Genomic DNA, 14,605 nt, shown 5'->3' with positions numbered 1-14,605 from the left:
GTGCAATTAAATAATTGAGCATGTTGGTAGTTGGAGCCCAGCCAATCAGATGGGCGCTTTCAGTAGCAGGATGGACAGGCCACTTAAGTGCACTAACCTTTATCCTCTTAAAAGTGAACAGGTATTAATGTTTTTCAAGTGTGTGTGTACATCTTGGATAAGAGCTGTGTTACTGTGTGTTTGCCTACCTTTTCTAAACTGTCTATCCATACTGTATGTCTATAAGTTTTTGCCTGTCTTGTATGCTTTCAATTAGAATTTGATTGTGTATGCATATACAGTATGTGTGCCTTTATACTGTAGAGCCTGCTGTCATTTGAAGTGAGTCTGTGAGTTTATGTGTGCTTCGCAATGTGTGTGTATGTGCATGGACTTTTTTTTTTTTTGCCGTTGGCTCCTTGAGCGGATTACAAGTTTTAAAGAGTATGAGATTCAACACCTCCTCAAATCTGACACTCTCTGACACTGCTTTGAAGCCATGAAAGTGAGATTGGAAAGACACGGAAGCTCTTTTCTTTCGACAGAGTCGTGGGTTTATGTCATTGGGTTGAGGCCAGTTAAGTTTTCATTGAAGCGTTATGCCCCAGAGGGGGAGACAAAGCTGCCACTTAAAGCGTTTCACTTGTATCTTTTTTATGATGCTGAAAGGCCAGTTTTTAATGGCCTCCATACTCTTTTAGAGTCATTTAATTGTGTATAATGCAATGTGACTTTGTTTACATTTGTCCGTCTTCATTTAGGCCAACAGGGTGACCCAGTAGTAGACCACGTAGTAGTAGCAAGTAGTAGCGTCTATCTTACAACTCCAGGAGTACTGTTGCAATGATCAATATCACGTCATTAGTTTTTAATAACTTTGGGATTAAAAATAATCAAGAGTTTTGATATGAGATATACAAAAAACAAGCACCGAAACTTTTTTCCAGGAAATCATTAAGATAATAATTGCTAGTATTGTAATTGGTAAAGTAATTTTAGCCAGGAGTGTGAAACCATCTTTAAATGTTTTCAACTTAACCTATGTCCCCTTCCCCATCCTCGCCATGTATACCATTGGTGAAAAGGGGTTTACTGTTAGTATAGTACTGTTCAGCTAACAGAAAGTCAGTGGATGTTTGCAAAGTTGCTCTAAAAGGTATTTTTAAATTACTTCTGCAGTTGATATTGGCATATTGCCCAAATCTAAACCAACAGTTTCCAACCTCGCTACAAAATTGTTCTTTTGCTTAAGACCTAAGATCAACCTGGGACAATTTTCTAATTTTCCCATATCATGGTTCATCTGCTTTACCCATGATTCCAGATCTCGAATCACATCGCACCCACGCAAAAAAAAAAACAAAACAAACATTGCTGACACCAAAAATCCTCCTCCTGACACCAGCCCCAACAGGAACCTGGATGCTTCCCTTCCAATTTTTCTCCTATCTTGTCATTCAGGCATTGTAATGAGCTTAACCCCCCTTCTTTCTCTCTCACATCCTTTTCCCTTCTTCCATTTTTTTTTTCTTTTTTGCCCCGTCGGATGCATGTTGTTGACACTGAGGCATCAGTAATAATGGAATCTCTTTGTCAGTGGCTTGTATTTTTCGCCCGGGCTGTTAGGGCTGTGTATAATAGTAGCAGAGGAGGAGGAAGAGGGGAGGTTATGTGCCACTGATAGTAATGAAGGTTGCCTTTTCATTTTTTAATATGGAATGTTTGTGGGCCGAGGCAGTGCTCTCTGCTAATCCTACCCTCGAGCCGAGCTAGCTACATGGCTGTGTCAGTGTTGCACACACACATCCAGTGACATTCGCAGAGACAGATAAAAGACAAACACACACACAATACATATATGTGCACACCTTCCTTTAGGCAAGACAGCAAACTGTTTGATAAGTCAGGGTGCATTTCTGCTCCTCATAAAAATTTCACTCCGTCCGTGTTTGTGTCTTAAGGAAATGCAGCCAGTTCCTGTAGAAGAAGATATGGTATTTGTTCAATATTTGTTGGATATGAAAGCTTGAGTGCGTAGATACATTTGTAAACCTTTATCTGGAGAAGGCGTAATGGAACAGTCTGGGCTGCCGATTGAGAAAATTACATCCGTGTGGGTTGTGATGAACGTGGGGTCACCGCTAGTCACATGCCGCTGTCGTTGGATGAACACCATGTCGCTTCTAAAAACTGGTTTGCCAGGAATAAAGAAAAGAATCACTCTCATTGATGCACATGTATTTTTGAATTGACTCATTCGATTGGTTTAACAGGTTTTTAAAGCACCCAAAGTTGAGTAAATTGACTATTCAGATTTCAGTAACGCCCTATCCTCGACTTCTCTTCCATATGTTATTAATTGAAGTTAGTAATGTGTGTGTGAGAGAGAGTTTTGTTTTTCCTTTTTAAAGAGCAAAATATGGTGCATGTTTGTTTGTTTTCTGTTGGCGCAGACACCTGTATGCCGATAGGTGGGTGAGTGTGTGTGTATAAGTGAGCCTGAAAGCCTGTGTCCCACTGGCTAATGTATGTTTTTTTCCTGGCAATGTTACACAGGTGTGTATTTTTCTGTGTGTGTGTCTGTGTGTGTGTGTGTTTTCCGTCGGCAAGGGTGCAGGGTCTGCGGCACTGGAGTGTGCTGTGTGTCTAATTGCTTTAATAGCACCTGGTCTCTAATCCAGGGTAATTAGAGCGCTGAAATTAGACAGCTACTTTCAACCATCACTTGAAAAAGCAGAGAGGGAAGGCCTGGAGGAAGACCTCTCCGCACTGAAACTCTACAAACACACACACACACACTCTTTTACTGACACACACAAAAAAACGGTGGCAAAAGCAGAGGACAACTGGAGAAACAAATTTAGTTCAAACGGCCAAGAGGAGTATGTGCTTGTGTACAGAAAATGTAGAGAAATGTATATCTTACCCACATTACGTGATGATTAGTCAGTGATATGTTAAGTATATTAAAATGATTTGATGGGGTTGGTTATAAAACAATTTCTTGTTTACATTGACCTCTGTCCTTATCCACGTACAGTAATTGCGGCCGTGTTATAATCGGTATTGACTTTCTGACTTTTTAATCTCTTTCTCTTCTCTTTTTTTTCTTCCATTTGTTTGAGTGGCACGCAGGCATTGTCGAGGCCGCCTAAAACGTGTCTAGAGAAGCTGTGGGGAAAGGTTAAGGCCCTCTTTTAAACCTGGAAATGTCAAGTGTCCGCCCCTCAGGCTCCCGCTACCGTCTCCCTGTACTGAGACTGCCTTAGGGGCCTGCATGACTCTCTCTCTCACACACATGCATGCATGCACGTACGCACGCACACACACAAAGGTTAGGAGTTGCTATTAGAGATGTCCTCCAGTCTCTTTCATCTGATTTGGCCCTTGTGGCATCTCAGCAGGCTCCAGGCTCGCGGTCACAGGTTAAACTACAACAATAGAAGAGTAAGAGACATCCAGGCGCTTATAAACTACTGCTAATGGACTAATATTGCTGTGGTATCACTCTTTTGTTTATTCCTGTTGACATTACAAACCAGTTATTTTTTTGTGTCTTAAAATCTATCAACAGCAAGGACAAAGAAATATCTCAAAGGGTGACAGGCTTAATCTTGTCACAGGCTTAAAAGCATTCAAAGTCGATGTTGAGTTTTGGTTCAGACAATCTTAAAATTAAATTAGGATGGGAATTTAAAAGTGTGGTTGTACACTTCTAGGTCTTAGCATTAAGCTTAGGCACATCTCTGTCTTTGGATCAACGTCATCAAGCCAATCTTTTCCATAACTTTTTAACTTCTAAATGAAACAATCTCTTTTTCTTTTCTTTCCTACACCCCTGAATAACCTTCTGCAAGTTGTCATGGGTTCTGCAAGAGGCTTAAACATGCTCAAGTCAGCACACCATCACCCAATAATACTGCTTCTCAAAATTTGTAATGACAAATTTATCTTGGCACTAATCAGTTCTGTGGCTGTCCTGTTCTTGCAGTAGCAGAAAGGCACCAACAGAGGGGGTTGGTTGGCCACCACAAGTCTGTTACAGGGCTGAGACTCGGGCAGTCATGTTGTAGTGAGCTCTGTTTTCTCCAGACCTTCACTGTCTGTCTTTTAAAAACTGGGTTAACTCATTATGATCAATATCAGGTTGTGTAAAACTCTTTTCTTTTCATTCACTTTTCACTACTAAAGGTTAAGTAAAGGTTTGACTTGTGTAACCATCTTGTGAATTGAGATTAAACATCACCTGGCTCTGAGAGCAGCATCATGGCGAAATTTGCATATTGCTGTTGCCATCGAAGCCAGTGTTGTACAAGAAAGTATACCATATAGTAGACATGACGAATTTATTCGTCTGGAGTCTGGTAGTGTCGTATTAACTAAACAGAAAGCCTTAAAACTCTTTTTAGTATGAAAAGAATAGAAAGCAGATTATGTCTTAGATGCTTTTTAACAAATTACACTATTTTCCTACATTTTCACATTTACTAGTATTGAAAATGTAATCTTATTTTGTGTCTTGATATTAAGGCCTTTAAAAGTCAAATTAAGCTTAATGAAACATCCTGCTTAAACATGTTGTGTCATGTAATTAAGGAAATCTGTCTTACTAGCCCTATGTTAATGTCATTGTCTTGCATACAATAGTAATATGCACATGGATTTTGAACACATTTCATAGTCTATTTGATCACTGGCCTCTAATGAATTTAATCAAATCTCATTGACATTTTTGCCATTTCTCTCCAAAATGATCTGAGAGAATTAGCCCATATCTGTCGCTCCATAACTAGATTAGTGAATAGCCAGCTGAATAATCAGAATAGCATTGGTTCTGCTGGCTGTCAGAGGAAGACCAGTGTCTCCACGCCACCAAGGATTTGTGGGATTTGGAGTCTGGGAGAGGAAAGGCTCCTAATGGTGAAAGCTTTCGACCCAGATAAGACTTCAAAGGCGCAGCTAATTAATAAGATGTTTACATTATCCACGGTCATACACTGCTTTGTGCATGACTCTTCATTATGGTGTGTCTGCGTGTGTGTGTCTGCACGTACGTGCATTTGTGGGCTCATTGTATGTCAGTAAAGCAAGCTAATTGGATGGGTGGAGGTTGCTAAGTAAAACATTTCATTGAGAAATAAATAATGAAAGGAGCTCAGATGTGGAGGAAAGGGAGGTGGCAATGTGGGCAATGTTAAAATATAACCATTACTAAAAACCCAGATGTTAAGTGCAAATTACCTAGGGTTTGGAGAATAGGTGTAGTATTCTCTGATACCAGTTGAAAAACACAATAAAGTCATTTATGTTTTATGTTAGATTGCCTCAGGAAATGAAGTACCTTTCCAATGTGCATTATTCATTTTTAACATTTAGTATTAATGTTCATTGTCCTTCATAAAATCTGCAGTGATTGAACTTGTGTGACCCAAAAACAGCCCTAATATATGAAATGGATATCAAAATAGTGCATTGATGCACTTCAAATTGTGAAAGTGTAATATTTCAAAAGATTAAATTCAAAATCTTTTTCTCTTTCTTCCTCCTCTCTGCCTGCAGCCCAGCCCCATCCCGAGCCCAGTTCTGGGAGGGAAGCCCAACGCCAGCCAGTCTCTCTTGGCCTGGTGCCGCGAGGTCACCAAAAACTACCGCGGGGTGAAGATCACCAACTTCACCACCTCCTGGAGGAATGGGCTGGCCTTCTGCGCCCTGCTGCACCACTTCAGACCTGACACAATGTATGAAACACACACACTCACACTAATAGAATGTGTCTTTCACAATATTAGGGCTAGAATTCGCAAATTTGGGTGGAAACCAGAGTGTTGACCTCTTGAGAAAAGAACAAAATAATGAAGACATAAAAGTTTTAGATCACAGAAGGTCCTTTGCCTCTTTTAGTAACTTGGTATCATATTTTTACAGTTAACCTGTCATCACGCTGTGTCCTCGTATCCATCATTCCCGTCAGTGCATTTGATTAAGACGGCAGTTGTGTACATACTAATGCACACAGACTCCACCATCACTTATCTCGTTGTTCTTGTGTGTGAGATTCCTTAAGTGTTTAGTATTTAACATGAATACTTACCACTCAAAAGTACAACATACGGAAAACCTGCAGCCCCATCAAGAGAGCAGACGTGAAGATAATTTATCAAAACCGTGCTCTGTGTACACGTCTGTATGTGTGTGTGTGTGTTTATGCTTGTGTGCCTTTGCACTCCAGCGTGTTATTTTTACATATTTTCCACTCTATTAGTTCTGTTGATTGCACTGCTATGAAATTGCATGTTACAGTTCTAATGCCATTACATGTGATGCATATTTAAACAACTCTTTCTCCTCTATCTCTCTCTGTCTCTCATTCTCTCTCTCTCTCTCTCTCTCTTTTTTCTCTTCCTGCCTCCTCTCCGACCCTCCCCACTGTTCTTCCAGAGACTACAAGTCGCTCAATCCTCAGGATATTAAAGAAAACAACAAAAAGGTAAGAGGCAGCCACCGCTGGGCCCTTCACACCACTTAGCTCCCTCCCATCCACATCTCCATTTGGCCTTATTTAGAGATCTGCCATTAATCCCTGGATATAGTGTGTGTGTGTGTGTGTTTTTCATAGTTTGATGGGGGAGGGTGGAAACACATGAAGGCAGGCAAATGCATGTACTCACAATCACACATATACACTACAGCCACAATGACAGTGTTCCCCCCTGCTGTGGTGTGTGTATGTGGCCATGTGTGCCCAAAGCATAACTTAGTCACCTGGCAGAGGTGAGATTTTATCTTAACTCAGCTGCCTGCTGGGAGCTTACTAAACTGCCTCTGCTGTGTGTGTGTTGATGCCGGTGTGTATATAATAAGAACATATTCTGTTTTGTGTGTGTGTGTGAGAGAGAATGAGTGTAAAAGAGTGTCCAGGAAAGGAAGTATGCATGTATTTATTGGTGTGTACCAACAGATATCCATGTTTGCTTGAGTATTACTCTTTGGTTTCATTCCTCTCCTGTCCTAACAAATTACAACCCACACATATGCACTCACTCCTAAAGCTCAACTGAATAACCCATTCACACCTATTTTCCTCCTTGCCCTATGTCATCATATCTGCACATATCACCATTTTCCTTCTGTCCCTCTGGCTCTTGGCGTGCACATTTACTTTTTCCATCCACACTTGCAAAACACACAAATACACACTGCTGTTATTCCCCTTTCACTCTGTTACTACACACTCACACACGTATATACACACAGACGCCCTGTTCCCTCTTTGGCCCCTGAGGGCTACACAGAACGATATGTGTCGGGTTCCTCCAGCTTGATTTCCTCTTCTCATACACACTCTGGCTCAGCGATAACCTCTGGTGGCCCTGTTAGGCATGACTGCTACCCTATTGACAATAACCACAGTGGAGGGAGAGACCCAATCCCATATCTGCTAACTGCCCCTCACCCCCCTCCAGGTGCTCAAGTAGCCCTGAAGAAATTGGTTAGATATAAGTAATATGGGAATATGCTGTAGAAGGTGATACCTGGTGAATAGCTGCAGCACTGTACCCAGTGCGCTGCGACCAGCTTCTCTTTAAAGATCTACAGCTGCTGATGTACATGTGGCCAAGCAAGCTGTTCCTTTGCAGTGCACAGAGGTGACACAGGTAAATATCAGCTAACTGCCACCTCCTGCCAAAACGCTCACGGTAGCCCTCAAGAATCTGGGTATATAGGTATATTAGCAACATTGGGGATATGCCAAACAAGGTATTAGCTAGTAAATGTCTAGTCTAATTCTTGTTAAATGTGGCCAAGTTGAATTGTGGAGTGCCAGATTTTTTTTCCTTTTTCCAGTTGAATGTAAATTTTTCAGTGTGTAAAATGTGTCTTTGTACTACATTTACAATAGCTTTAATGCATTACAAAAATAATGAAATATATCTTTGTTGACCAACGAACACAATTCATAGAAACATTTGATCCTACCACTTTTCAATGTTTCATCAATCGAACAATACATTTTGTGAAATGATAAATACGGAGAACATCAAAAAGCTGCTCATGTCATGTGTCCTTTTTATTGATCTAACACCTGAAATGAATGTGCGCTGTATTGGCCAATCCGGGTCCTGTTTCATGTCTGCTCTTTTCCTTAATTGGCTTACAGAGCGTGTACAGCAGGGTCGACATTTGAGAACAGGTAAAGAACAAGGACTTGAGATAAGCAAATCTTATAGGTTTGTAAAGTTAGCAACCAGTGAAGTGGCTGATTATTATTCATTTATCAACCAAAAACAAAAATTTCCAGCATTTTGTGCTAGACAAGTGTGTGTTTTTCCAGGTTGTAATGAGTCAGACATTTACAGTGTGTGCCACTTTATGTTGGTTCTTAGACTAATTTCCATGTACAGTGAGTTCAGGGGAAAAGATGCATTGTGTGGTTTCATGTAGCACCCTGAAGGCGTTGAACAAGAGAAGGGTGCTTGTGATATTGCCTGCAAGAAAAGAGAAACCACTCACACCAGGCAGAGGCTAGGACAGCAGCACTTTTTAGCAATTTAAGGACCCCAAAAAGCAAGCAAGAAAAAAGGACTGAAGAAAGAAAAATGAGAGAAAGAGGAGTAAAGAAAGAAATTGAATGTTTTAAGAGGAAATCAAAATGTGTGAAGAACAGAATGAAAGACGGTGATGAAAAGAGACTTCTTCCCCATCCACAATGTTGCTTCATAAGGAGTTATTAGAATGTATAGAATTTATTGAATGGACAGCAGAAATGGAAATGTGTAGAAACGACAACTATCTCTGCTTTTCATGGCTAGTTGATAGACATGCCCCCTCCTCCGTTCACAGTCTATCTGTGAAGAGTGATTGCAATGAGCTCAGACTGTGCTGAATTATGACAGATAAGGACAATCAATATTGGGGCTGGGTAGAAAAAAAGAGAGAGAAGTGAATATTTAGAACATTTACAGCCTTTGAAATGATCCATTATCAGTGTGTATGTGTGCTAGTCTGTGAATGATCGTGTTTGTGTCCACATGTTCTGTCCATTTGAGGAGTTTGCATGTTGGGATCACCCGTGTGTTTGAACCGCTTGCTCCTCCGTCTTGTCTGTTTTGTCAGCGTGCTTTTGGGTGTGTGTGTGTGTGTGTGTGTGTGTGTGTGTGTGTGTGTGTGTGTGTGTGTGTGTGTGTGTGTGTGTGTGTGTGTGTGTGTGTGTGTGTGTGTGTGTGTGTGTGTGTAATGAGGCCAAGGAGAAGTCATTTGTCATGCCATCTGATAGTGTAGCACCAAGCACCAGGCTAAAGCTCCTGAGCACAACCGTGAGGGGTTGAACTGAGGGGAGGGGGTGTTGATGATTGACAACGATAGATAGCTGTCAGTCACTAAGGGGAGGGGGGGGGGGGGGGGGGGGGGGGGAGCAGCGGCCTGGGGCAGGCGACCGTGACATTTAGTCCAGACCAAAAGCTTTGTCAGTTGGATGATGGAAAGTGAGAAAACTAGATATTTTCTAGAATACATGATATTTGTATTGGACAAAAATGGTGCAGTCCATGTTGAGAAATACAGAAGATTAATTCTATTGACAGGCTCGTTTCAAATGTTATTAACCAAGCATTAGGGCTGGCTGATATGATTGAAATCATGGAATGTTTGCAAAATCACAAGTAAAACAACAAATAGATTGCAATAAGCTGTGCTACACTCTAATGCATTACAACAGACAAAACTACATACATGTAAAACAAAACTTCAAAAACCCATATAATACTGTTTGAATATAATTTGCATGGAATCATTAATTTATGTAACAAACTTGAAGAAGAAACTAAATTATGACATGACTCCATGAAAATGCCATAAACAATAATACTGAATTTTTGCCCAGCTGAACAGTGTATGCTTTCCTCTTTTCTTTTTTTTTTAGATAACTTTTTTTGATACCATAGGAAAAGTGCAATGAGATAACTTGAATTCAATTGAATAACATTTCAAGTGATAAAGTAAATTTTCCTGTTAATGGGGGAAAAATGGCTAATTAGCCCTTGTGTTTTACTTGATGAAAATAGATACAAGAATTTCAATAACTTGAGCTTAAAGGCATAAATCTGATGATATTCTATATTTGTCTTTTTGTCATCAAATCCCACTAAAAGACCAAAACCAACAATGAATTTATCCTACTAAAAAGTATTGTCTGTGTAGCCAAAGCCTTATTATATCGTTCCAGAGCTCCATAGTTGTTCTTTTTAATGATTTACATTTTTAGTCAGAGCCACGGGCATGGGGCCACAGAGTGCCACAGACAGGGTACGGAAGTGAGATATTGCCAGCCTGATCCTTTAACTGCAGTAGGCACATACTGTAGGCTACCACCACAGAAAACAATTCACCAAAAAGCAACCGGTCTTCCCTCAGTGTAGTCATCAGTGTCTCAGTATGACATGATCCGCGCTCGTCAAGCTATAAGAGAAGATATAGGAAGAATAAATCATGACACTGAGGTCAAAAAGACTGTAGCGTATGTCAAGACTAACATCGACCCCGAAACAAAACCCAGCTCGAGAGCCTCCCTCCCTTCTTCCTCCTCATACAGCTCTCACGTTCTCCCACTCTCGCTCTTTTCTCTTTCATTCTTTCATTCTGTCCCTATTGAGCAGCAAAGTTGTCGCTCTCTTTCACAGCCTACCCTGGGCGAGAGGGGAACAATGTAAGCACACTTTGCTCCCCTGAATACTTGTTAGAAACCCAATCAGGCCCTCTTATTCCCCATATTCTTTTTCTTTCTTTTCTCTCTTTCTTTTTTCTTTCACACTCCCTTTCTGCCAGGAGAAGGAGGGGGGAACTTAAACAGGCTCGCTGTAAAGGCAAACTCCTCTCTGTTCTCCCCTTTTCTTTTTTCCCGCCGTCAGTTCTTTCTTCCTGCCTTGTCTCTGCAAGCACAAACACATACTTTGCATCAATAGAAAGGGACAAAAGAGGTGAGATTGAAAGAGACTCCTCCCAACAAAAGACATCATAATTGATTGTAAATTGAGAAACATCTCTGAGTTAAACCACCTTCTTATACTCCATTTATCTCCTTCTATTCTCGCGTCACCAGTTCTCTCTGTTTGTCACAGAAACAAATACAGTTGGAGAAATAAGATTTACTACATTAAAAAGGTTTTTCTGAGCTGTGTCCAAAATCACTTCCTTGTTCACTTTCCACAGGTCAATAGATAACTCTGTATTGAGTGGTAAGTTGAGATTGATGATCATGATTTTGTGCCATCACTAGCAGGTGTAATGTTGCATAAAGCTTGATTTATCAAGGGGTTGTGTCAATCCTGCCATAGATGCATACGGTGTAGGTTTTGACTAAGAACAATGGCCATGTTTACTTTCTTTCATTCACTGTGATAGAGAGCGGCCTTCGTGGTAAGCAGACGGTTTGCAGTGGAAGTGGCCTTGTGTAAATGTATGTTACTGAAAAGCAGAAGACTACTGAGTCTTCATCTAACTAATATTGTCTTCACTCTTGTATCAGGAACTTGTAGAAACAAACACAAGCAACCCATGCTGACCAGTCAGTTATTGTGGTTCCCACGTGGTATCTCTGTAGCTGCTGTGCCCCGAGTTACATTTTCGAGGAGGCGCATGTCAGCTATCGCAGTAATGTGCGTAGGCACTATAGCTATGCTGCAACCCCTTAACGCAGAACTATCAATCCATCTTAACTGTAATTTTCACATACATCAGAGGCAAAGCATTGCATTGTGGGATTTTTATCAAAAGATTGTCTACATGCTGCGGACATTACAGTGTTTGTTCCATTGTGGGAACTTTTAGGGCACTATTTAGTGCATACATTTTGCACTTAGAGTTCAGACACTCAAATAAAATGGCGGCGCGGGGGGGGGAAGAGGACTTAAATTGAGGCAGGACAGGGCTGAAAAAGAGTAAGCATGCTCTTCAAACCAATCCCTGGGGTAAATAAAGGTTAAAAAAACACTGAGAATGGTTTGGAAGTGAGGGAGATGGAGAGAACGAGGGAGAGATTGATAGACTGGGGAGATCTACGGAGGCAGTGAAACAAACGAGCGCTGCAACAGGTTGGAATTAGATCAACACTATCAAGCAGGCCAGATACAAGCTGTGATACCTGGGAGAGATGGATATGAGGATATGTGTGTGCGCACAGGAATGGAGGTGGTGTCTGTGTGTGTGCTGTTAATCTATTTATTTACCTGTCATTGGCTGCGATAATGGTTTTCATCCCGTCTCTTTCTCTGTCTCAGTCTATCTAGTGATGGGGGATTGGGTTTCGTGTGTCGCTTGATAATCAAACCTGTATTTTCTCATCAGACTCTAATCAGACCAATTACACGCGTGACGGAGAGCGTGGGCAGGTTGATGTAGGGAAGCGATACGGACACACACGCACGCACACACACACACACACACACCTTAGGATTAAGCGCTCTGTCTTGGGGTATCTTCGTCTCTTATCGGGGACAACCATCCCTGACATGACCTGTCAGCAGTCATGCCAAAGGTGTCCCTCACGCACAAACACACATTAGCACATACACACATGGATCATGCATGCAATGCACCATGCACCAAATACCAATTTTGCTGGCAGACACTACTGTAGTTGTAACATGACAAGTGGTTCTGTGGTGCTGTATGAATCTAACTGAAAGTTTGTTCACTTATGTGTCTTTTTTTGGCAGGCATATGATGGCTTTGCGAGCCTGGGTATCTCCCGTCTCCTGGAACCATCAGACATGGTGCTGCTGGCCATTCCTGACAAGCTAACAGTAATGACCTACCTGTACCAGATCCGGGCCCACTTCTCCGGTGAGGAACTGAACGTGGTGCAGATAGAGGCCAACAGCAATCGCAGCACCTACAAGGTGGGTGACTTTGAAACCGATACAAACGCCTCCATAGACCAGGACAAGTTCTATGCTGAACTCAACGACGTGCAGCACCACCAGGCTAACTCTGAGCCTGTTGCATCTGCTGATGGTGAATCTAATGGCACTAAAGCCGTTGAGGAAGAGGCGATGGAGCCGGGTTGGAAGGCTGATGTAGGAGCGGTCAGCTTGCCAGCAGCAGGGCCTTTACAGTCCTCCCCTCCTGTCCCATCACCACGCACAGCATTAGCCGCCTCAACAACAGACTCGACTCATTTGACACCATCAACCTCTGAGGACAGGGGGAGTCTGCTCAAAGCCAACACTTTAGACCTTAGCGAGTTACCACAGAGAGTGGAGAGAGAGATGGAGAAGGAAAGACAGCAGAAGGATGAGGTGGAAGAGGAAAGAAGGGAGGGAAGTACAGAACCAGGGTCCCCCACCAGGAGAGGGGCCTCCTCCTCCCCACCCCACCAGAAACTGGGCTTCTCCTATAACAGGGATGCTGACCTCATCAAGAAGAAGAGGGCCAACCTGCGTCACTCGGAGTCTGAGCCCGGCTCAGACACCAGCTCCCCTCCAGTCAACCACACAGACACGCCTCCCAAACAGGTAAACACCCAGACGAATAACGGCATTAAGGTAAACACACACTGAGCATGTAAATATGCATGAGAAGAATCCAGAGTGCTATATAAAGAGCTACAATATTTAAATTTAAAAATATATTTTTATGGATATTCCTAAAATAGAGAATTTCCTCTCTGTCAAAGTGCAATGATTTTGTCAAAGAGGAACTCAGATTTCCTACTGTCTCTGTGCCACAATTTTTTTCACTTTGTACTATACATTTGTAAGAGCTGACATCACTTTTTTAACATGCTGAATAATGTTTATTTCTTATGTTTGATGAAACACAAAGCGCCACAGCCCCACTAATTGCAGGAATGCAGAAACAGGAATATTTTCAGTGTTCATCCAGTGTTAAACATGTCCTTTAAGGGTCAGTAAGAGATACATTAAACTATCTCACAGCTAATTATAAATCATGCACCTTAAACAACCTCTGGATCAGTCTGCATGATGTAGATTAATTCATTTTGCTACTTAAGTCAGGTATTAAGATTCTGACAGCGTTTACCTGCAGGTACCTGCCTGGCCCCTAAATGGATTGTTCAGGTTTTTATCCTTGCACCCTGGCTTTGATTGAAACTTTCACAGCTACATCAGTCGTAAGACAGAGGATGCGGTGAACATTCATTCCCTCCTGGCACTCGCTAAGCTTCAAATCCCGACCTCATTGATGCCATTGCAGAGATGACCGTACCGAAATTCTCCTGTTCTGCATTAGATGTTGTCGTCGGCTGTCTCGTTGCTGAGAGCCAGACACATCGAGGCCGGGCCCTTAACATGTGGCAACTATAGAAGGCACCCAGGAGAACCCCCTGCTTTGACATTTCATTATATTTTTCATTATATTTCTCATCCCTTCAGTTGATGGCTGTTGGCACCGTGACTGCTCAGGCGTGGCAACGCTTTGCGCAGAGCACACCTCATCTCGTCTCACACACGCAGTGTCACGCACCTGTATGCGTGTGCGCACACATTCACACACAAACACGCACTGAATACATTGCTGCCTGCATTGGTTAACCCCAGATTACCGCTTCCTGTTTACAAGTCGAAAGGTCACGGGGCAGGCGGGGGGCAGCAGGGGGGTTATGACAGCT

The 14,605-nt window shown here is 42.1% G+C and overlaps 1 protein-coding gene across 7 annotated transcripts in view; it reads left to right on the top strand.

The window, feature by feature from the left end:
* The window catches only part of LOC122884166 (N-acetyllactosaminide beta-1,3-N-acetylglucosaminyltransferase 2-like), a 200,026-nt gene that overhangs the window by 118,055 nt on the left and 67,366 nt on the right, over positions 1 to 14,605 (top strand). For all 7 annotated transcript variants that reach the window (XM_044213628.1, XM_044213627.1, XM_044213625.1 and 4 more), the window contains 3 exons: positions 5,539 to 5,717; positions 6,418 to 6,466; positions 12,690 to 13,487. In XM_044213628.1, the coding sequence (XP_044069563.1) occupies positions 5,539 to 5,717; positions 6,418 to 6,466; positions 12,690 to 13,487 (1,026 nt within the window). The remainder of the gene's footprint in view (positions 1 to 5,538; positions 5,718 to 6,417; positions 6,467 to 12,689; positions 13,488 to 14,605) is intronic.

The sequence above is a fragment of the Siniperca chuatsi genome, linkage group LG11 (genome assembly GCF_020085105.1).
Source record: "Siniperca chuatsi isolate FFG_IHB_CAS linkage group LG11, ASM2008510v1, whole genome shotgun sequence".
Taxonomy (NCBI): Eukaryota; Metazoa; Chordata; class Actinopteri; order Centrarchiformes; family Sinipercidae; genus Siniperca; species Siniperca chuatsi.
The sequence above is the reverse complement of the archived record's forward strand: the minus strand, read 5'-3'. Positions and strand labels throughout refer to the sequence as shown.